Source organism: Lycorma delicatula, chromosome 2, assembly GCF_047948215.1.
Source record: "Lycorma delicatula isolate Av1 chromosome 2, ASM4794821v1, whole genome shotgun sequence".
NCBI lineage: Eukaryota > Metazoa > Arthropoda > Insecta > Hemiptera > Fulgoridae > Lycorma > Lycorma delicatula.
The window spans coordinates 59,064,904-59,091,051 of NC_134456.1; the positions used below are offsets into that span (position 1 = coordinate 59,064,904).

Here is a 26,148-nt window from a genome sequence, read left to right on the forward strand (position 1 = left end):
ATAAATATGTTTTAAAATTAGGAACATAAGAGAAGGAATTTTCAATAAATGTAGTAATATGTTTCCGTTAGATAGAACTAATGTAATTTTTTCTTCCTTAAAGGTTTTATCCATTTATACCCTCTCATTACCAAATTAACTCACTCTGGACTCCTTAACAGTGGTCGACTAACCTCCTTTATCATTCCATAATATTTTTCGCTAACTTCTGTTCTAATTTTTTAAACATTAATCTCACACTTTCAACACATAACTTTTTTAAAAATTGATCATACTTAAGAATTTTAAAATCTGCGAATCATCATCAATCAGTTTTTTATATTCTGGTGCTCTATTTTAGCGTTGATGAACAATAGAATATAAAATATTAATAAAATCTATAACATTTTTTAATCTCTTTTCAAATATTAGAAAGTTTATTTTGTTTAAACACATTGTTTCTTAGAAAACCGTTAATTCTGCTTGCTGAATTACATTTGTTTTAGAATTCCATAACGTAAAAAATGAAAGAGAAGATGAGCCGTTACACGGCTCTTGTGTGGTGGATACGTTGGAACATTACCAAACTGTATGAAAAATTCATGCCTTAGCCTGGTTTTCTCCACATTTAAACTGTAAAGGACGATATCCTTTCTCATAGCAACTATCACGAACTGCCAATTTTCACCTCGATACATTATCGTTGGTGACGCGACTATTCAGTATATTCTAACATATTTAGGGGCTTTAAATATAAATTGTACAATTAAATAAAGTGTAAATCTGTTAGTAAAGTGTAACCCCAACAATACGTAATGCATTTATAAAGTTATTTTGTACACTCATGTAAAAAGTAATTAGAAAATATATGCCTAAATATACTTCGTTTTCTGAATAAAAATAAAGAAAATGTTTTTGAATCTTAAAAAACTTCAAACATCTTGAAAACCGTAGAAATCTTCGTAGTTTGTTAATAGTACATTATCAAGTGAAGAAAAATTCAAGTAGAATTTCTAATCGGTTTTCGTTTCCTACATTATCAGAAAATTATTTTTTCTTTATTTTGTATATTTATGAGGTGCAATTTTTTCAAAATAAATTGTGCTTTTACCTACTGAAATTTTATAGTATGAGTAAACTTTTACTTAGCCGAGGTAATAACTGTTTATGTATTTTAGCAGTAAGAGGTTAACTGCCCACTTAGTCATATATGAGAGATGAATTTTGTAGCGTATGAAGAATGACAAGTTTGATCGAAATTTTAACCCAGAACCTTCCAGATGACCTTGCCACTCTGCGAACGTGGGCGGCGGAGTGGCAACATTTTGGAATTTTGAAAACGTACAAACAGAGGTTTATTTACTTCATACAGAGTATCGAATAAAACACACTTGCGCAATTTTAACACAATATTTTAATAGTTCTTGAGAAAAATGTTTTATTAAAATATCAATAAATCAGACTTACAGAAAAAGAGCGCTTTGTACACACGTTAAGGAAACGTTTTGCGTATTCTAATATCCCGAAGTTAGGAAATTTATTCTTGTTAAACTCTGCATATAAATTACATGCAATTGAATAACGTGAATGAAAAAAGGATGAATCTATTACTTGTCAAAGGATAGAATGTTTATTTGACTTGGGTAGGGATAAATTCCGAGATCAGTGACTGACTTCCTGCCACGAAGGACGTCCCCTCCAACATACTATTAGCAACGCTAACACTACTTCGACATCCCAAGCAGAACTACTATGCACCTATATGTTAATACTTAAGAATCACATCGATCTGTGGTTAATCTCCACGAGCTTTCAAATTATGAGATACATATGCGACGGAATTTAACACAAAATTTTAATTGTTCATCAAGATAGAAAAACAAATATTGTTATTTCCATTAAAAGCAACCCAAGACCGTTTTATTGATTACTCTGCTAAAAATAAAAAATTTAAGTTCATACACTGGTAGATTCTCCAAGGGAAAGGCATTATAATTAAATTATAGAATTTTTGTCTGAGAAATTAAGGATTACAGCGAGTAGGTAAGAAACTAAAGTAAAATAATCTGCTGAAATATTTTTCCAGATGATAACATGTGTACGAGAGTTCTTAAACTAAAATAAGAGATGTGGAAGATGGCATGAAAAAATGTATTAATTTTCTCCAGAAACGAGACCATATACAAATATACATTTTCCAGAATAAATTTTAGATACTTAAAGAACTCAACGACTAACCATTATAATAGTAGAAAGATTCTTTTAATAATGATAAATAAGAAAACAAACAACGGTTGGTCTATTGTCGAAGTTTTAAAACTTTCTTCGATGAACTCAAGACGCCTTGATCTTGAACTTGACGTGATTTCACCAACAAGGAAGTAAATTATAAAAGGTTTCAGGATGACAATGCGGTAGATTAGCAAGAGATTGATACGTTAAGTTTATGTGTTAGCTGAGTCATCTAAATTTCTGTTACTATTCTCGTTACTAAACTTCTGATTTAAAATTTTGTTCCACTTAACTCGGTTCTCATTTTTCGTAATTAATTTCCTTGACTCTACATATATACTACATTATAGATGTACGTGAACAAGAGAGCTTTGCAATCACTTCCACACAGATCAATGCTAATATAATGTTTAAATGAACTTTAACCGAGGAAACATTGTTCTAAATGGTGACTTACTGTCTCAGCAATATTTCCTTGAATAGACGGGATCTAATTTTAAGTACGCCATTGAACATGGAAGATAAAACATGGGGTGTTAAATATACATATATTTTAAAGAGTAATAAATTGAAGAATATTACCAACAAGAAATTAAAAATAATTTACAAAAAATTTTAATGAAAAAAATTAAAATTAACACAAATATTTTTTCCCATGCAAAGTGAAAGTTGAAATAACATTGTTTAAATCTTAAAAAGAGACTAAACTAAATTCTAAAGCTTAAATGAGATTAAAAATTTAATTTTATAAATAAATATTTATAAAATATTTATATTCATGACAATTAATAAATATAAAATAAAAACAAGAAATTTCAAGAAATAAAAACATTTGTGGGATAGTAATATTCTCACCAGAATCGAGGGTAAAGATAAAAATAGAATTTTAAACCAGTAATTGCAGTAAAAAAAAATTTGGTGGGGCTGTATTCGGGCGTACGGCCGTTGGTTTAACGTGAAAAGTTACAGATCTTGGATGAACTTCCTCCTAGCTACAGACCGACCAAGTTATCTGTAGGATTAAATGGGAGAGCCACTTTCGTATTCTTCGAATAAAATGAAAGTCTCCATTGGAAAATTCTAGTTCCTTCATTTGACCTATTCTACAGATAAACTGGTGGGTCTGTATGTCAGCGAGTCACTTTTAGTGTATTGGATTGAAATAAAAACGAGACATTGACTGCGAACCAAATTTAATTTTAACATAAAGCAGACACTAAATGGTACATGATATTTATTTCGAAGCTGGTATATTGAACTTTTATACTTTGTTACATGTTTACTTTTTTACACATAAATATTATCCAAAACACACTTATTATTACTTAAATCAACTTATCTCGACTAATTCTAAGAACAATCACATGAATCACCTCATAAGGTGTAGCTCACGATCATAAGTCGTGAGCTGCAATGAATGGAAATGAGCGAGAGCGCCAGTTTTGGCCGATCTGCGCTGTGCTCCCTCCCCGCCAAACAGCTCGCCAGTGACTAAAAGTCGTATCGGCTAGCTGAACATGTAAGTTATACTAGCTGATACCGCATTTACATCTCTGCGACTAATATTTAGGGAGTTATTAAGGCAGGACGATGTAGACCAATGATTCGCAAACTTTTTCGCCCACCGCCCATATTGAGAATCAAAACTTTTCAAGCCCCCAAAATTTTTAAACTTACCATCTGTAAAAAATAATAATTGCAATTTCTGTTTTTAAGACTCGTTCTTAAAAACAGCAATTGCAATTATTGTTTTAAAACATGGCATACCCTATTTCTGAGTTGAAACTTACATTTTAAATGAGAACAATTAAAATGTATATTTAATCATATTTGGAAGTATTTTTATTAAAATTGCTTTAAAAAAAAATTACAATTTTATCTATACATCGTATCAAAACCCTTTAATTTCCATACATATTTTTATCAATACGTTGCTTAGATCAGGAGATATGCAGCATTAAAAACAAAAGTGGCCTTTTCTCTTTGAGATGGAATATTTTGGTTCAGAAAAATCGTAGAGACATACAAAAAAAGAAATTAAGGCTAAAGTCTTAAGCTTTCAAACGACTTTAATGCAGTTTACCGAAAAATTTCGTTTCCTCCATACGCTCAATCAAACACGAAGAAAAACTTTCAAATTTTTAAAACCTTTCTTCTCACTGAATTTTTATTTTTAATTTGATAATTTTTAATTTGAAGTGTACTGTCAAAAAGTAGAGTATTCAAGCTTTAATTTTTTTTATTCATCTCTCTAAGCTTCTTGGTTGCAAAGTTAAAGTAGTTCGAATACAATAATTTATTATCATAAAATATAGATGTCGCTTTAATTTTTTGTGCTAGCGTAGTAGGTATTTAATTTTAGTTTGAAATATTAAGAAAACATAATTTTTGCCATTTTTTTTTAATCAGCCATCGCCTTTCTAGACTGCCTGAACGCCCTCAATTTTCTTTGTTTTCTACTCTCCCCCCCCCCCTAAAGGCCTCCAGCGCTTACAAGAAGGCGTTACCACCCAGTTTGAGAATGAATGATATGACCTTTTATTTAAGCTACAAATTTCTGTTCTGTTACCCGTATGTTTCGGTGTAATTTTAAATATGTTTCACGACAATATACTAAGTTTAGGCGATAAGTTACCGATTTTATAAAAATAGGTAATTTGTCTGTTTAGGCTACAATACCTCTAAAGTAGATTTATTAATTTTTAAATCTTTACGTTTCTTTAAGTTGAAACGGTAGTGCTGTACAACTAATAATTTATAAAAATTCAATGATTTTTTTTGTCTTTTCCTGGGTTTAGGTAAGCAGAGAATAGTTTATTGATTTTACTACTGCCAGAATCTCTTTTTTGAGACCAACAAAATAAAGGGGATTCCGGAACATATATTTAAATAGTATTACATTTTCAGAGTTTCTAACTTTAAAATAGGATTAAAGTTCATTTTAGAAAATGAACGTATTTATAAATACTTTTTAAGTCTTAATAAAATAATTTAAGCAATAAAAAAATTAATTAAAAAAATTACTCATATTTTTAAACAACTAATAAATATCTGGTTTAGTTATTATTTTTATTAAACTAAATAATGTAATACAGTTTATACCTGATTTAAAATTTTTATTTAAGTTTGTTGTGGTATAAAACTAACATAAAATCAACTAATATCTATGCAGACAAGCTCTTACGTGTCAGGATGGATTTTTGTATCCAGTTATACGCATGAAGATACAGAAGCAATTATGTACACAATCTCTAAAAGTACATGTTATGAATTTGTACGGTAAATACGGAATATAACGCTGTAGATGTAGAGTACATTATACAGCGTGGAGTTAATATTCTGAATTATATGTTGTATTTTGTAATTCGTTTACTATGGCTCGTACCCCGTGTGAATCATCCGATAAGTATGAAATTCTGCAACGTCAGCTGTCAATGTCATCAAATAAAAAATAAAATTATCAACCACCATTGTTATATTGCTGCCTGCATCCGATATCAAAACTTAAAAGCGCAATTATTATGAAACGATTTACTGTTCACAATAATTTTACTCATACATGGACATAATAATTGTTTTCCTTGACAAATTTATAAATATTACTTACCAATTCGGTTGCAACACAATATTGTATTTTTTTATAATAAAAATGCAATGATTGATGTGAATTTGAACAACTCATATATGCAGAACTAAAAGCTAATAGAAAAGTAGGTTCAGTTAAAGACTGATGACTAAATTCAATATAAATAATTAAGTGAGTTTATATATAAAAATAACGATCGGTTTAAAACAATGGATATAGAGATATATCCAAAGCATGAGAGAGATAGCATAATTATTTCTCTTAAATGAATCGATGGCTAAGTACGGAGTAAAAAATTCAAAAAATGAATAAAAGAAGTTGTAATCGTTGTTAAAATAAAAACGCAGGGGAAAATTGTAACTTGATAAGACTCGGTAGAGAAAATATCATTGATAAAAAAGAAGAAAAGGTGCAGACAAATAAAAAATGATTTTTCAGGCAACAGAACCAAGTTTTTACTATCAGTTGCAGAAATAGAAAACCGATGGTAAGAGAAGAAGAAAATTATTTTCTTAAAATAATACCTAATATGAAAATTATTTAATAATTATAAATAATCAAATTAGTTATATCAATACTACCAAATTTCAATGCTCAATATCCGTTTTGTATTGGTCAATAAATTATTCTCATCTTTATGATTTAAAAATGCGGTTCCCAAACTATGTTCCAAAAGTGAAATAAGTTTTCCGAGTAATGTAAAAAATTATTAAAACTAACATGAACCTGGAACGATCTTAAATACTGTGAAAAATTTGCACATGTTTGAAAATAAGACACCTGAAATTGTCGACACCTTCGAATTTCACTGACGTACGAAGGTACGGTACGTACGGTAGGTATCAATCTATGATACTTCCATTCTTGACGTCATACAATTTAGAACAAAATTTTACAAATTCTTCAAGATATTAAGAATCTTGTTTATTTGGCAGATAATTTTACAAAGGGCAATGAAACAAACTTATCATTACAAAGAAAAAATATCACAATTATTAACAAAAGCAATAAAATTGTATATTGTGATAGGAACCTACAGTTTCGGATTCCTACAGAACATAATTTTGATTGTTTTTCCGGAATTTTGACTAATACGAATTTTCTAACGTAATTTTAGATTTTCTAACATAATTTTAGAACATTTGCATGACTTACAAATAACCCTTGTGAAATATTTTCCAAAATATTAAGGACAATCCCTGGTTTTAAAATTCATTTATAGTGATAGCCAAGCCATCAGGCTGTAATAAAAAAATACAGTTAATTAGTAACTTTAATTTAAAACCGAAGTATAAAGAACAGTTATTAAATGATCTCTGGACAAATTTAATAGATTACCTCATCGAATCAAAATTACCTGGTTATATTTTATTTTACTTCCTTTTCAAACCACATAGTTTTACGAAACATCATTTTCATGTAAACTGCAACCAAATCAAAGTTCAGAACAGATTTGAGAATTCATCTTTCTAATACTGTTCCCGAAAAAAAAATTTGCGGTTGTTAAGAGTGTAATTTTACAAAATATATATATATATATAATTCGTTATTAGTTTAACTATTTGTGTGTGTGTGTGTGTGTGTGTGTGTGTGTGTGTGTGTGTGTGTGTGTGTGTGTGTGTGTGTGTGTGTGTGTGTGTGTGTGTGTGTGTGTGTGTTTTCCTGATGTGTACGTTGCAATCTGTTCAACTAATGAACAACAAGGAACCCCCATGACCCAGTGGGATGATGATGATTTGTATGACATGTAAATGAGGTCTAATCTTGTACAGATTCAGGCCGACCATTCCTGGGACGTATGGTTGATTGGATCGCAACCACCAAAGTACATCGGTATCCACTGTCTAGTATTCAAATCCGTATAAAAGCAACTAGCTTGTACTAGGATTCGAACCTCAGAACCTTCGATTATAATTTTATAATAATTACTATTGTTGTGGTAAATATAAATTATAATTTGAGAATAAATGTTAGTTATTTTTTTATCGCTTAGATTTACTCGTTTCTTTTATTTATTATTATATCCATCTATTCTAACAAAATAACCAGGTAAAATTCCAGATTTTATGAAATATTTTATCGTGAAAAAAGAATGGAAAATGTTGCCTTAGAATTTGCATTTTAGCATTTATTTTTAGCATAATTTTCATAAAATTGCTGAAAAATAATTAGTTCTTTAACCAACTTATGAGAGGTTGATTAAAAATTTAACACATCTAAATTCACTTATAAAAACTTGATAAAATGGAACTTTTTTTTTCTTGTATATAATATAATTTTTGTATATTTAATATAATTTAAAAGTAAAGATAAATTTCAGAGAATTATTTTAACGTGTTGCCAGTTTTAAAGCTTTTACAAAAAGTTCAATTAACGTAACTTTGATATGTAAGACACTCCTCCAGGCCGTGACTAAAAATCGATAAATTTAGCGTGAGTAAAACGATATTCAAAACAGAAAAATTCTCGAGCTTGAGCAGAAAAAGAGAAAGTATAATTTTTCTAAGTTATTAGCTCACCGGTTGTAGACTTATTTACCTTCCTAAATTATGATCACTTTTAAATCACTTCAACCGACTTAACGGTTGAAGTTTAAAACATTTTTTGTCGATATACTACTACTTAACAGTAGAAGTTTAAAAAATCTTTAGTTACTATGTTACTATGACTAAAGTTTTCTCGATCAAAGTTTATATACTCAAGATCCAAATAAATAACATCAACTAAACATCGTTGCTCACGTGGACATGATCGCGCACTTACACATACATTAAACTAACATTTTTCAGATGCCTTCGATGTATCTATAGTACTTCAAATATGCTCAAAGATGAATCGCATAAAATACTGTAAAAAAAATTGTCATTATAAAGTGTAATATTAGAACAAATATATTTATTTTACAGTGGTTTACTTTATTTGAATCGTGGTATGAATCAAAAATTATAGTTCGGTGAGGAATAATTTAGCGGGTGAAATTCCATTGAGAGTAAGAAGTTCGTGGGTTGAATTTCTGAAGTGCCATTAAAAAACTTAACCTATACATAAATCAATAACCAGAGTCTGCTCTAGTGATACTTTTCAAACAGAAGTAGACAATTCAGAATCAAAATGTTTAACGCATAGAATAAATAAAAATTGTATTAATACAACCAGAATCGAAATAAAAATTATTTCGATCGGGTGAAGATGTTAATGTGTTATTTCTCACTATTTCTGAAAAAAGAAAAAAGTTAATGTAGTTCTTACCGATAAAATTTCAAACAATTTTCGGAAATCCTATTCTCTTACTGACAAAGTTTTTCAGATATATTTTTCTAGAAAGCTTAATTACTTCTCCGGATTAAGATTTACCATCAGTATTATCATCATTCACTTATTTTACGGACATTGCAAGCGGTGATAAGAATGGCGTTTTATATTCACATATAACGATATTCGTTACTTTTTTATAAGTATAACAATAGCTTGTAAAGTTTTTTGCACAAACTATTTTGCTTATACATAAATCTTCAGTGAAGAAACACCAGAAATTAGCGTCGCCTTCAAAATTATTTTAAAGATGAATTTGATTAACATAATATAGGATTATCAATTTTATTTATTTACTACATATTTATGGAACCTTTAACCTTTCTCAGGTCTACAATAGTTTAATTAATAAATATTAAAAAAATTAAAAAATAAACATAAAAGAAGTTTTTACTGTCCTCTATCCGCGTTAAAAAGAACATATTAGAGATCCCATAAAAGTGAAATTTGAAAATCACACGATCTATTACTAAGAGCGAAAACAATAAAAAATTATTGTAAGAGACGAATAAAGGAGTTTTTGAATTTTAAAGTTTTTTTTTATGACTTTCACTTATTTTCCAGTGTCACTCATATTGGAGGATTATAAAAAGAAATTAGGCATTACGATAACTGATAAAATGGCAAAACGTTCATGCGTTTATGTAGTGGAAAATAAAATATCTTTTATAAGTAGTTTGAAAACCTTAGGTTTAAACGTCATGTTGACCTTTAATCTAACAAAATTTTGACGCTTGAACCTGAGGTTATGTTTTCTAGGATGAACATTATATTTAATGAAAGATACGTCTGAGAAATCCCGTTTCCTATGTATAATGTAAATAAAATAACATCAGCTGTCAATAGTTAGCTATCACAACTATAAAAAACGTTTAATCCACAACACCCGCTTTCGCTGAAAGTAATTATGACTGATTGATTCAGAACATCGTTATAAATTTACAGCGTTAACTGAGGAGCTGTTGATTATAAAATCCAACAATGATTTTTAAGTTTGAACCGTAAATAATGATCATTGTATACATTAAATAACGATCGATGATATAACACCCATATTGCTGAAAGTAATGATGATCTAATCATCATCATCATAAATTTAAAATCAATCGTGCTGTTTGCAGTTAAAACATATGTTTTTCTATGAATTTTTCAGTAAATAAACTGTTTCACCGTGTAAATTTAACGTGAACACACATTCATCATTGAAAGTAGTCGTTGTTTAATGTATTCGAATAAACCCGTGAAAAGAGACCCTCAAGTTAAAACGTCATTTTATCTCTTGTTATTTGTTGTAATTTTGGAGGCATCTCAAATCCGTGTTTTAGTATATATTTTGCAGTAAATCCACTCTTTCAGCTTGTAAATGTAACTAAAAACACATGTTCATCCTAAAAAAAAATGGCCTCAGGTTCAAGCGTCAAAATTTTGTTTGGGGGTCAAAGGTCAACATGACATTTAAACCTAAGGTTTTCATACTACTTTTATAGACGTTGTTATTAAAAATATATTTTGGAGCAAATTAAACCATCCATATTCGAAGACAGTTGAAAACACACCTCAGCTTTGTATACAATAATTTATGAAAAGAAAGCAAATTATTTAAAACTCGATCAATCTTTTCAAAAGTACATCTTTTCAACGTTACTTGTAAATATTGTTATTTTTTAACTATAATTTACCAGAAAGTATTTTTTTCTTTTAAGTACCTTCTCCTTAATATCACCACTCTCCTAAATTTTAAATGCAAATATTTAAACATTATATTCGTAGTTTAACTAATGCAAGTCATTTTTTTTAAATATTAATAAAAGGAATACATCTTAAGTAAAGCAAAATATTGTTTCACATCGATAAAATTTACAAGTGAGAATATTGTATCACAGGAGAGACTTGATAATTGATTACTAAGAACAGTAGACAAAGAATGGCACATTTTGTCTAGAGGCAATTATCTTATAGTCGTAAAAGGAAAAAGAGTGGTGACGTAAAAGCCGAAAACTGTAAAATCATACCGCTTTATTGTTGTATATCAAACAGCAAGATGTACAATGACTTTTTTTTTATTGCTACATATTTCGTATTTTATTGCTTAATAAAAATAAAATAAACTGACTTCTTGCAGGTACTTGTTATTTCAAGTATTTTAATAAAAATAAGCCGAAGAAACGTACCAGTTTTATTTATATGTTCTCTTAATATTATAGAAACTCAGGAATAAATTTTATTTCTGTTTCATAATTGTAAAATTCTAATGAATTAATAAAATCAATCATATTCTGATGAATATATGAAAGAAGATGTTGCGTGTGATTCATAATCAACGCCCATCAAAAGCTCTTTGCTGCTGAAGATAAAAGTGATGAAAATTTATATTCATATTCTTGTTATGATGTAAGTGCGCACTAAAAAAGGATTTTTTTAAATTCCGAGTTAAAAGGATTGAAACGGAGAAAAAATGTAATTTACTCCTTTTTTTTTTTAATTCCTCATTAACAAATGAAGATATCAACTTGATTTTTGGTGTGAGTAATCTTCATGTGAATATCTAGATTTTTTTTTAAATTCGACCTTAAAAGGAATGAAGAAAGGTAAAAACTGTTTCGAACAATGTTTGCAAATTTTCCCCATTTCCAACTATACTAAACGACTTATTCACTCGATTTGGGCTTGTAAAAATCCTTCAAATACGAGTATCTAAAATACGAGTATTTAAAACTATTCAAATACGAGTATCTAAAAACTATTTTTTTGAATTTTAATATTTTTTAAGGGGTAAAAATGTATTTTTTTCTTAATTTCTTCCATTTTATGTTTCCACTATCGAATCAATTTTTATGAGATTTGATAACATTTTGATGTAATTTTATGTTTACAATTCTGATTATGTATTTTATGAAGCCGCAACGGTAAATTTCAAAACCAGTTAGTGGGTCCTGTACTGACCAAACTGTTGCTCTGAATAAATTTCAATAAGCTGATAGGTTTTATAAATTGACAGGCTCTAATTTCTATTTATCATTATTATTACCACAAGCATGAGTTTAATGAACACAGAGGGATCGAGGAGTCCCCTGTCTAGAGCTGATTTCGCTCGCCCTCACCGGCTAAACATCCCTGATCGTGACGGGAAAATCAAGTAACCACATAATGCGGCCGAAGACGCAACGGAGATGCTAATATATATAAATATATATATATATATATTAGTAGCATCCCCGTCACGTCTATATATATCGCGTATATATATATATATATATATATATATATATGCATATGCACACGATATATCTATCCACTTAGCATAAATCAGCAATGGTGTATATTATTGAGCTCGTCTTTTTGGTAAAAAAATGTAGGCAGTAGAACTTCTTTCGCATTTTCATTTGTAGGTACATCTTCATTTTCTACACTCTCGCCTGACTTCAAAAGAGATAATGAACCTAATAATATTATTATTATATTTTCATACGCTTCAGCAGATAACATTAAAAATTTGTAATTTATAATCTATGAAGTATGAAGTATTTCTGATTTCTGTCTGTATCAGGAAGAGGATTCTAGATATTCTAAATATCACATGTAGATGAAATTTGAAAGCCACATAATCAACTACAAAACAAAATCATTTGAAAAACAAAATCAACTACAAAAAATTGACATTTTCAAAATGTCAATGAGAATAAATAAAGAAGAGTTTCTAAGAATACTCAGCAAAACACCTTTTAACTAAATAAAAAAAATAATTTTTATTTATCGTTTAATAAATTTGAAATACTATAATATTACGTTCTTCACATCGGATGTTTACCAGTAAAAACTAGATACCAGAATTTAAAAAAAATAAAGTGACAAAAGATTTACGACAGTTTTGTGGTGTAAATTTATCTAGTATAATAATACAAAAAATATAAATCGATTAGATGATGAACGGACTGAGCGTTTCAAGTACGGTAAACGTTTAAAAATTTACCTCGTATACCATCTGTCTTAGTCAATCTAAAGAGTGTGATAGTTAAAAATAATATAGAATTTTTTCTCCAATACCAATATACAAAAATTTTGAAATATTGCGTTTATTTCGCTGTTATTTATGTTTATAACTGAAAACAAATAACATCGATAAATAATATTAACTATTCTAATTATCTTATTATTTAATAATAATAGACTCGTTTTCATTACCTGTAAGTTATAAATGCGAATACCAAGCCTACCAACGATAAACTGCTGCCAAGTACCACAATCAGCGACAAGATACCTTCCTCACCAGAAGCTACACCAACAACCGTCCAGTTAGGAAATCCATGCACCCGTCCAGAATACACGTTCTCCATTGTATTATTAGCACAAATAGCCTTAACAACCTATTAAAAATAAAATATACACACACATATCAAACGGTTTGATAAATCAATAAAATAAAAATTAAATATTTCAGCTGTATTAACATAAAATAATTATAGGTAAACGAAGTACACAGTAAATTTAGTCATTTGGTCTTCAATAGTGTAAACAATTATACGCATTTATGAACAATAGAATCTTGAATCTTTATACAGAAATACACAGAAACTTATGAACAAAATAAAGTGATTGATACCTATTTTAGTTCAAAGAATAAAACCAATTTTTTCGGTGTTTTTTTAGGATAATTTATTTTTAATAAACATTACAATGGCAGTCTATCAAAAGAAAAATATTGCGGGCAAGTAAATATTAGTTCTACATAACGCAATATCTAACTGTTTAGTAATTAATAAACTATTGCGGTAATAATTAAAGTTAATGATCAATTTTTTGATTCCTTTTTCAGCTTTCATTTTAGACATTAAGCTACAGATTTCTTTAACATATATTTCATCAGCTTATTTTATGTGCTAGTTTTGTATTTCATCAGACTGTTCTACCACCAATCATCTTTTATTTTCTCAGAAATATTCCTGAGTTCCGTATTTTTCATTCAGGACTGATGAGTAAGATATATAAATCACATTTCTCAAAATTTGTTTATCATTTACTAACCTTTAACATAATTTTAATTTCATATTTTTTATTAAGCTCTTTTTTATTTTCTATCAGGAATATACTTTTCAAATAAAATATTTTATTTGATATTATGTATTTTTTAAGTTTTAAATTAATAAATATAAGAAAAAAAATAACTTATGATCGATGTTGCTGAAAAGATAACGTTACTTAATTGTGTCCACTGATATAATTTCAAGAGCGTTTATGTTAACTCAAAGTTTAACAGCACTCTTAGAGAAGTGATTTACCCTAAAATTATTTCGTAGCATTTTTTCTCGTAAATCCACAAACTTTTTCAACTCGTAAGAAATGTAAGAGTTTAAATTAAAGTAACGTTAATTTTAAAGTAGTTGTAGTGTTCAGTAAAACAGAGAAAAATTACATAATTAACAAATAAAATAGGTATTAAATTTAACGTGTCTTGGTTTGAATTTTTTGTGCTATATTTCAATAAATTTAGTAAATAAATAATGATGCTTTACTTCATAAATCATAAATCGTCATAAATTATGATGCTTCACTTATTGTATGTATTAAATATAAATAAGTGAAGCATCCGAATCCAGTACGTGATTTCCTGTGTTCAAAATATTCAAAAACATATGCAATTATTTTTCGAAATAACAGTCATTTATTGTATATCCACCACATCCCGGATATCGGTAAGGGAAGACACTCACCTTGTGACAATCCCGGTCGCCACACAGCCCGCTCGTTCCTAATCCTGATGGCCTTTACCAGAGATCGTCTTTCAGACCTTCTAAGCATGGTAACACAACACAGTCATCAGTTTGTCCTCTGTCAGTATGCCACGGCAGATATTTCCATCAGTGTATTTACATAACTTACTATAGCCCTCGTACGGCTTCTTTTAACCACGACTACCTACATAACTTACAACCCTCAACAATGAAACTAATCAATTCGCGGAAGCGCGATCCCCGCCCCTTCCTCTAACACCGAAGTTTTCACATAAAATCTCTTCCTATATGTAAGAAGTTACATATAAGAAGAGGTTTTGAGTATGCACTCTGATCTTTACTTGATTTTAAACACCAAAAAAAACTATCCTGATACCAACAAAACAAGTGTTGATCGCAACATAGACATATTTGTTCTGTTTTCTAGATTTATTTATAATCAAGAAACAGATTCTCAAATTTAATAAGTCTCTAATGAAAACATACCCCATCTCTCTCTGCTCTGGTCTGCTTTCAGGTAAATGCCTATAACCTCTCACACCGCAGCTCCATCACTGAGTTTACCACACATCCATCTCATCCTTACTGCGAATATCTCAGCTAACCGGGCTCGATGCTAAAAAGCCTATATTGGCGAAGTAAGCACCCAGGCGGCCCCCTAGTCACCCGGATTGCTATTCTATCCACCCATCTGTAACTTCATTAGACTTCCTCAGCCATCCTCCGTAGGGCCAAGAATGTAAGGAAGCCAGCAACTATGTTCCACTCCATTTCCTGACTTGCCGTAGATGGAAAACTTGGTCGTCCATTTCTTTTATGCTCCCAGAGGTAAGGTGGCCTACCTTCTTAGCATCATAACGTAACTGGCGCTCAGTCGCAAGGACATATATAGGATACCAGAAATAACAAGGACCCCCTCTGCAGAGACAGTCCTACAAGCACCAATCACAGATAGCAATAGTAGACGCTGGTCTGTTAACAAAATATTAATATAACATTTATAGCTCATTCGATGAGCCCATACAGGTATAGCATACAGCATTATAGCTCAATTGAGGAATGAAGGTTTTTCTACGTAAGTCCGGCCACTAAACCTCTTCTACGGCTATTTTTTAAGTAGTTACATCAAATAAATTATATATAATATAATATATAAATTATATATATATATATATATATTTTTTTTTTTAATTTAATGAAGAAGATTAGTTGAATGAAAAACGCTAAACCCTTGCTGGGAATCAAACTTCAGATCAGACATTCTACATGCGACCTTGAATCCATCTACCTTGTATGATTGATTAGAATAGATACTTAACCAAATTTTTATTGCTAACGATTATAAAATATTTGAAATAAAACCTTTTAAACCTAAAGGTTTTAGGTTAATAAAATGATTAGGTTCGTAAAATGATAAAATAACCATTTTTCTTAAGTACTATTATTTATAAACTAGCAATTTAAATAAATTGTTAAGAAAATTCGTTATGCAAGTTGCATTTTCAATATATGTACATTTTATTGAAGTAATTTATTTTAAGAATTAAGAATGCGAGGAGATGCGTTATATCATTAAAAATTTTAAGTGATATAACCAATCAATTCGATTTAACAAAAAAAATGAGAATAAACTCCGATTCTATGTCATAAAATTTTATAAAAATTCTAAGGGTCAGCAGTTTATATAACAATATAGCTTTTCTAAACTGAAATACTCAACTTAGTGATTTCATTTCAAAGACAAATTCTAGAAAGTATGTATTTAGGAATTTTATTCGTTTATAAGAAATTTTTACAGCACCTCTATGGAAATAAATGTTATGTTCTTTAAAAAAATAATATTATATTCTAATGGCTTAAAGTGTTAAGTAAAAAAGTAATTAAATTTAAAAAAACAGACTGAAATAGATTTAAAAATACTTTTAATACGATGAACTTCAAATGAAAAAGTACTAGTTTTTCATAATACTTTTTTTGAATTTATAATAGGTAGTATTTGATCTTATTTTATGAAGCAAAGCTTCTTTACGCAGGCTTCGGAATGGAAAGAAAACTGAGAAAATACGAGCATCACGAAAAAATCATATCATTCAAAATGCAAATGCTTCGTTTAAAAATAAAATAGCATTACGAATTTATAATTGTAACTATAAATTAATGAATTATTATTTAGTTTCATAATTTTATAAATAATTTTAAATATCTATAATCTTGTATTTACTTTTATCCGAGAACAGCAGAAGATCTGTATTGGGTTTGGAGCTAAATTTTAACTTCCTTGTACGAAGTAAAGGAAGTATTGTGATCGCGAAAGATTTCGGTTTCGGTTTCCAGATTTCAACGGAAATATTCATTTTGACCATCCCTGAATTCATTTTGGCTAGTTTCGGCGTGACGTTTGTACGTATGTATCTCGCATAACTCAAAAACAATTAGCCGAAGGATGTGGAAATTTTGAATTTAGGACTGTTGTAACACGATTGAACCAGAAGTGTCCAAAACAGCCCAAAATCCAAAATAACTTGGATTTTTTACTTTTTCTTAACTGCAGTAATAAGCCCTTACTGGGAGCTTTTCAACTATATACGATAAGCGGTACTTATTTTCATTGGTTTTAGAGTTATAGTAAAATGAAATTTTAATTAATCAAATATTTGGATCTTAGAGGAAGGCACAAATCGTCATACTTCATCTCTTTTTTAATTTTTTTATTGTTTTTTTAATTTATTTTTTTAACATTTTTGTTTTTAAATTAAATATATTGATTTATTAATAATTATTAACCTGTCATTGTAAAATAATTTTTCAATAAATAATTAATCAATAATAAAAATATAAAAAATCAAAAATTATTAGTGAAATAAACGTTTTTATTCTTCTAAAAATGTGTGTATGAAATTTAATAGGCACTATTTCATAGGTGTATATGTAATAGAGTTGGTGAAACATCTGATTATATGATATTAATTGATAATTATAATTTAGAATCGTATAATTTTTAGATTTTCTTGTATAATTTTATTTAATTATTTTGGAATTTTTGTTTAATTGTATCTACATTTAAGTAAACTTCAGAGTGAATGCAAAATGACCCTCACAACAACAATATATACACTAAGGCATAAATTCCCGATGTTTAATAAATTGCAAAAGATTCCTATCTTTTAGTTCATTACTCCTCTGATATTGTAGGACAATCAAAGTTAATTGTTTACAGTTAATGTATACCAATTGTAATAATGTTAATTGTATAAAATAAAATTAATTTTTGATTTATTAATAATTAATTACCGCTGATTGTAAAAACCTTTTACGATAAATTAGAATTCAATAAGTTATTAAAGAAATAAAATTTTATGAACTTTTTATTTTTTTTTATATGTGTATATGTAATTTAATAGTCCTACAAGGAAGTCATGTGATGTCCACATCAGATTGTTTTATATCTGTACTACAAAACGGCTAAACCTAATTCCATTAAATCGATAATAGGCATCAGACAATTCATTTCAAAATCGGAGAGTGGCGTTTGGTATAGAATTTGATAAAAATACTATAAGCGGTGTTGTACACTGTTTATTCCAATAAAAGGAAACAAAAAGAAAAGTTGAAATTTATCTTATACCAAATAAAAGATGCTTGAACGCCTTCCAAAAATTCTCCATAACAATCTCATAAATGGAAAGGTAGTAATAAAAAGTTAAAAAATTTAATTTATTAGAAATAATAAAACAGGTATTTAAAAAAGTTCTAAATATCTTTTAAATCAATACTATTATATCTGAATAGCTCTGGAACAGTGACTTTACTTTTAAATTTATGAAAACAGAAAAATAAAAAATAAAATTTTAGAAACCACTGAAAAAACACTTTTTATCATTCTTCTTTATCACTACAATTTTTTTTGCTGGGGTAACTATAAAAATTTAAATGAAGACCACCGCTGAATAAATAAAACCTTTAGAACACTTTTTCTAGAAATATTCAGGTAAGAATTGAATTACTCATTACTTTGCAATATTTCATTGATCGTTTAAAGCTCAAAAAAATTAAATTTAAATTCAAAACACATGTAGAATTTTCTTTCAATAAACTTTTACTTTTTTTTTGTGTAAGTTTTTCTTCAGTAAAGAAAAAAAAATTAAATTAAAAAAAAACTAAAAAATAAAACTTTTTTTTTATTTTTAAAATTTTTCATTACATGAGGTATCATTTAATTGACGTTTACAATGAAAATTTTTGAGTTACCTTTCAAAAAAAAGATTACAAGTGAAGAGTGGATGTAACCTCTTACGTCAAAGGTGTTTTTACACTCACCAGTAAAAATTATTGGAACTTCAATTTTCCTTATCTTCGTTAGTTTAAAAGTTTATTTTTAATAAATAGTTACGTTCCGAGATTTTTTTAGATATTTTATGTTGATCATTAATACTCGAATACTGAGGTATAGATAAAAAACATTTTTACTTCCTTAGGAAGTATTGTAATCGCAAATATTTCGGTTTTCAGGATTCAACGGAAACATCCATTTTGAACATCCCTAATTCCTTTTTGACTAGTTTTGGCCTGACATCTGTACGTACGTATGTATGTATGTACGTGTCTTGGATAACTCAAAAACGATTAGCCAAAGGATGTTGAAATTTTGAATTTAGCACTGTTGTAACACCTAGTTGCGCACTTCCCCTTTGGTTTGCAATCGACTGAACCAAAAAAGCTCAAAATCACAAAAAATTTGTATTTTTCCTTAAGTGCACGAATAAGACCTTATTGAGAGCTTTTCAGCGATATATAATAAGTGGTACTTATTTTCATTGGTTCCAGAGTTATAGCCAAATGAAATTTTAATTAATGAAATATTTTGACCTTTGAAGGGGGAGGAACAACGGTTCGAATCAGACTTCAACTCCTTTTTCTTAACTTTTTTTTTAATTTAAATATATTGATTTATTAACCCGTAATTGTAAAAAATACAATTACAATAAATAATAATACGCAATAATAATAAAATATGAAAAAAATCAGAAGTTATTATTGAAATAAAATGTTAGATACTTTTAAAAATGTGTATATGTAATTTAATAGGCATTATTACATATGTTTATATGTAATAGAGTTGGTGAAATATCTGATTGTTTAATATTAATTGAAAATTATAATTTAGAATCGTATTATTTTTGGATTTTCTAGTTTAATTTCTCTTTAATTTTATTTAATTATTCTGGAATTTCTGCTTAATTTTATCTACGTTAAAGTTAACTACAGAGTGATTGAAAAATAGACCCTCACAAGAACAATATATACACTAAAGCATACATGCCCGACCTTAATTAAATTGCAAAAAATTCTTATCTTTTAGTTCATTACTCCTCAGATATTGTCGGACAGTATTCTCCCTTAGTCGGAGTTGATGTCATTTCGTTTATTTGTTTTTGTTGCCAAGCATTTAATCGCCCTTTGGTTTGATATAATTCTTCTGATCTTAATTTGTGTACGCGTTCTCTAATTTTCAAATTTTCTTCCTCTTTATATTTATCACCTTCTCTTAATCTTTTTTATTCTTTTTGGTTTTAACATTTACTTCCTCTTCGTATTCATCTTCCTGTCATTTTTTGAAATATATTTCTATATGTTATTTTTCTTTGTCCTGTATAATTTTTTTCTTTTTCATTTTTGATTGTTCACTTATAATCCAGCAATAAAAACTGAATATGTTACACCGTAAGGTCGGTCGAAATTAACATTTGTAACCAGTATACAGCAGTTCACTAAACGGAATAGTTTAATTATTATTAACTTTTATTTATATGACTCACCAGAAATCTAAAACTTTTGTTAATCAGCAACTCATGAATATACGAATAATACTGATCTAGTAGTACGAGTAACAAAGAGACTTTTACTCTATCCTAATATTTCATGTAAGATTGTTGAATTAATAATTGTATAATTAATTGATTTAATAAAAACTAATATTTCAGCAGTTGTGTTACTATCCAATTTATAAAAGAATTGGAGGACTGTATCTCAATTTCAAATGAAATAAGTTTAAATGAAGTGCAGCAAAAATTGTCTATATGTAATTTAACAGGCGTACAAGGAAGTCATGTAGTATCCATATTTTATTTTTTTATTAATGAAATTTAATTTGAAAACTGGTTTTTTAATTCTAAAGATACTTTGAACTTTCATAAATATCAAACTATTTGAATGATATGCTAATAAAAAAAATATTTAATCATAATTTTATAAGGTTACTGATGAAATTTTCTCGCAGTCTGGTTTCTTTTTTAATTTAATAAATGTTACTTTTTTACTTTTTTGTATAAAAATATAGTATATAAATATTTTATATTTCAACAAAAATCATTAGTGACTTGTCAGTGTAATGTAACTGTAGCAGTAAATGCGTAAACTTGAATAAACTCATGCCACCCATTCATGAGACTAAGTATGGTTAACTTAACCCAACCACCAAAGAACACCGTAGCCACGATCTAGTATTCAAATATTAATAAAACTTTATTAGGATTTGAATCTGAGAACTCTCGACTTCAAAATCAGCTGGTTTAAAACGATGAGTTTATCACGAGACAACCCTAAATATTAATTTATATTCTTTGGATAATTAAGAAATACTAAATGCAGGTTAAATTTTTTTCATCAGTTTTAAATCTTCCTTTAATAAGATCATTAAGAAATATTCAGTTATCATTCATACATGATTTTATTTGTTGTTTTTATTTCTTTTTAACTCGTCTAAGTTGGATATATTGGCCAGGAAGATGCTTGCAACAATCGTACAGTGATATGAAATTATATTATTGCACAGATTCACTTTATTAATTATTTGTTACTAATTTGTTTTCGTACGTTAACAAGAGAGATTCGCGCGACCGCATACATCAATTCAACTTCAGCCGATGAAAATAATTAATTCAGTAGGTTGGTTATCTACTGCACATAGCGTAAAAACTGCAATATTTCTCGTTTCTGATCTTCCATTAAGTAGGTATATATCTTAAACTAAAAAGAATGAGCAAAGAATAAATTAGAAAGACAAGAATATTGTAAGTAAACAGGGGGATTGTGTATATAATGAGATGCAAAGGAAGAGAATACTGCTAGAAGAAACAGATTTGTTGTTCAACAACGAATAATTCTGAATAGAAAATATCACTTGGAACTACATTTTAGAGCGCATACTTCTTATTTGTATGTCAGTAAAATCAAATTTTATACAATTATTATTTATTTATTAAAAACATTTTAATTTTAACATTTTATGTTTAAATGCTGGGAGCTTAATGTAATAACTGATAGTCTTATTAGCAATAAGATGTTAAATCTATTTACCTTTATAATTTGTTATATTACCTTCGTAATTCATTTTTATCATAGTTTTTATTATATTTATTTTTAATTATATTTTGCTAGTTTAATAAAGTAGACTAAGCGGTTAATATATCTAAATTATTAGTTGTAAAAAAATGTAAAACGGAACAAAGAATATAAAATTTTACAATTAACCATGATGTAAGATTATTTATTCGTTATTAAAAACTATTAAAAAGTGCAAATCTTCACCTTAACAGCAGTTAATAATTAATCAGTTGAGAAACTAATTATTTATTCTGTTTTGATTATATTATATTTATTCTTTTATTTAATTGTTTATATTCTTTTAAAATAAACTTTTCAAATCTTATAGATTAATTACGGTTTAATATAAAGGTTTTCATTTATTTTATTATCAAGTTAATTTTAATTCTCTATTTCATTTAAAAGTTTTTTAATACAGTTTTTATTGAAAATAATTTTGCACGCAGTACGATTTCGATTAATTAATAATTGTAATTTACTTTTTTCGTAACATCATATTTAAAAAACAATTTTTAAGATCAGTAAGTAAATCACTTTAAATGAAAGTTTATTTGCTACTCAACAAAATAGTTATAATGAATAAAGATAATTTTAATTATAGCTCTACATTATTTGCTACATTAGGGACACGTTACTATGAAGTAAGATTAAACGATCGCAACACCTAAACACAATTAAAATACAGTTAGAACACAATTTTACAGCTTGCAACTTAATGTGATAAACAGAAGCATGATATATCAAAAAATAAATACATATACCCAAAATATTTATTTTTTGAAATAAAGTGTGATCTGAATTAAAAAATTGTATTGTTTTTTTCGTAATAGGAAGCAAAACAGTACTTTATTATTATTTACAACGATATAGAAGAGTGGTTTATGCGACGTCCATTTTTGATGGACGTCTGCGTAACGTCCATTTTTGAATTTTTTTTTTACTAGGCTGCAGTCTTGTGGTTGATACTCATTGTAGGTACAAAAAAAAACAAAAGTGTTATGCATTTTTGTTACACATTGCTTCATGTATATTCATTAAATAATTAAGAGCTCACTCAACGATCTGACTCTAATTATATAATCTTATGTCTCCCTTTCGCCTAAACACATTAACAAACTGTATTACAATTTTTTTCTCAACCTTAGGCTTTCCTGAGAGATTTTCACAGATTATTCAACGGTCTTTAGAACATGCCTAACTCCCTTTATGTATGCCTAACTCCCATTTTTTTCTACTAGACTTTCTACGTTCCAATAAAAGTTTCCTAAGGATATGCACCTCGCAGAAGGTACACTCATATTTTGTAAATTTGTAGGTTATATGAAGCAAAACGTTTCCTATCACGATTTTTCTGTGGAATCTATTTACACTTTAGAATTTGTATTTTACTGTATACACATAGCATTTCCCATCGGTTTCTAGTGATGTGGAACAAAACAGGTTCTTACAACCTGAAAGTGCAAGCTACATTCATTTTTGGGTGTGCATTCCCACTCCGGGAAGAGTTAGATACCATGATTTTTATTTTTAATAGTAGCCGCAAAAAATCCTTATTCTTCTAACATAAGTAATTTTTGGCTACTTTCCCTCCAGCTGTACTATACAGAGTTACAGCTGAGACATGAACTATACAGAGTGTGCAACAGTAGACTCGTATTGCAGAGGTACAAAGATAACACCAAAGTATATTAGGAAACAAAATATATTGTTCGGATGCACATGGAAATGTTTTTACAATTTTTATGATGAAAATTATTAACGGCAGGTTACAAAATGTCACATTTAATGTAAAATGGCTTTCATATATGAATTCTTATCTAATTGCATCAACAAAATAATACAAGTACTATGTTGAAAATTGAGGAAAATAAAAAGCGATGTGATAAACTACACTATTTTTATCCATCGCCTGCTCTAAATTACATCTCGTAAATATACTCGTAAAACGAGTAATTTTTTTTTTTTTTTACCTACCGTTCTTGAATTTTTCTTTAGAATGCAAAAATTTACTTTATTTATTTATCCTACGTTTTTTAACAAGTATTTGAATTTTTGCGTTAAAACACTGAAAATCACTATGACACCAGTTACACATAACTTAGCTATAACAACTTGATATTGAACAATGAAAAAAAAATAAAAACATTTTAATTCATGTATACAAATCTTCCGTTCAAATTAACTGGAAAACATTTACAGCAGAACCACCGGAGGAACTTTAAAAAAAGAGAGAACATCAATATTTTATGTTTTCAAGCCCTATTTTTTTGAATTTCACTGTCTGGTTACAAAGGTCTAACCGATTCAGAGTTATAAACTTCAGAAACCAGTATTTTATCTGATTTTCTGCAGTTAGTACGTTTTCATGTTAGGAACTTTATTTTAACGATACTTTTTAATTATAAATTCTGAGAATTTTCTGATTCTTCATTTAATGTAAATTTTCCGGTTTTAATAAATTAAAATATTTAATTTTTACTAACTCAGTAAAAGAACAAGCCAGTTTCTTTATTCGACCCGACAGGTAATTTTTCTTTCCTTAATCTTCACCAAACGGACCGACTCTCATGTTCCTTTCTTTTTTTATAGAAGTTTCTCTGGTGGTCCCACTGAAACATTTTCCAGATAAAGTTAGTAGCTATTTAAACAAAAAATTGTTGTCTAAAAAGTCAATTTTAAAATATTTTTCATAGTATTGAATTACAATAGGATAATAAAATAAATCTGATAGTTTATTCATGTTTAAAGTATTTTAATTTCAAAAATTTCAGAAAATTTATTGTAAATTAGCGTTAATATTAAGAACAATTTATTTTTAATTTTCTTATTTTATCACGATATTGAATCGTCCGTTGCATTTCTTGCAAACAAATTATTTTTAATAGGTAATGTTTTGTAGGCCTATCCATTTGTCAATAAAAAATTGAAACACGAAAATTATAATCTTAAAAAATCACATTTAAGCGATGCTAAATCGACACAGATCTAAAAGTCAGTCATTTTTTTCTATATTGAGCTGTGCTTACTTTTCTTAGCTTCATTGTGTTATCACTTGTTGACGTATTTTGGGACCACTGAACTGTCAAAACCAGTTTCACTATTCTTAGTAGTACTTTGTAGTACTACTCTTGAGAAGTACAGTAAGTTTTTAAATGGTTCCGAAACGCTTCAACAAGTGATAATAGAATGAAGCTAATAAAGGTAAGCAGTACTCAACATAGAAACTATAGTGATCTAGCAGAAAAGAAAATAGTTATTATTATTATTTTAATAACCACGATTTTAGTCAGTTGAATTTTTTCTCCCCCATTGCAATCATAGACTAATTATACTTAATTCGATATTAAATTAATTACTTTTCCCAGTATATCATTGATAATACTCCAGGATTACGGATGAGCAGTCTTGTAATTAACAAACATAGTACTTTATTACTGATCAAATAAGTTAACTGCACGTAAACGTTTGTAAAATTTAAACTAAAACTACTTGTAAAATAATGCTACTGGTATAATTAAAACAAATTCATTTTATTGATTCCTCTTTCTTAAGTAATTATAGTGATGAAAGTATGACAGCAGTGCGATACTGCCCTTAGACATTCTTACAAACTTTGGCTGTTACATAATGAACACCAGTTCCTTCCGGATATAATTCAAAAATGTTGGACGACAAAGGCGAAATCGTCAAATTTCTTTACTTTTTTCAGGAATTATTTCATCAGCAACGCTATTATTTTACAGATTTCATGTCAGGGCAAAAGCAATCGTGATCTGTATACAGACTGTCCCGTTAGACTTACTCAAAAATGTTTTACTTCACAGCAAGTGAAATTTTCTTTACTTGCATTAATTGGAGCTAGCATAAGTAAAAAGTGTAAAATAATTTTACCTTTATGCAGCAAAATTATAATAATGTCTAATTAAA

General features: G+C 28.3%; 2 protein-coding genes across 6 annotated transcripts in view; one reads left to right on the forward strand and one right to left on the reverse strand.

Moving 5' to 3' along the window:
• The window catches only part of LOC142318831 (adhesion G protein-coupled receptor L4-like), a 421,773-nt gene that overhangs the window by 363,640 nt on the left and 31,985 nt on the right, over window positions 1-26,148 (reverse strand). Inside the window, exon 1 of one of the 2 annotated variants that reach the window (XR_012755051.1) lies at window positions 13,292-13,427. Coding sequence is in view for 1 of the 2 variants with exons in the window: in XM_075355366.1 (XP_075211481.1) it covers window positions 13,292-13,443 (152 nt within the window). In the remaining variant the exon portion in view is untranslated. Of the gene's footprint in view, window positions 1-13,291; window positions 13,474-26,148 lie in introns of those variants that run through there. The other variant, XM_075355366.1, reaches the window with a different exon arrangement.
• The window catches only part of LOC142318830 (uncharacterized), a 61,556-nt gene continuing 57,307 nt past the window's right edge, over window positions 21,900-26,148 (forward strand). Inside the window, exon 1 of one of the 4 annotated variants that reach the window (XM_075355364.1) lies at window positions 21,900-22,057. The gene's annotated coding sequence lies outside the window, so the exon portion shown is untranslated. The remainder of the gene's footprint in view (window positions 22,058-26,148) is intronic. The other 3 variants (XM_075355365.1, XM_075355360.1, XM_075355363.1) reach the window with 3 other exon arrangements.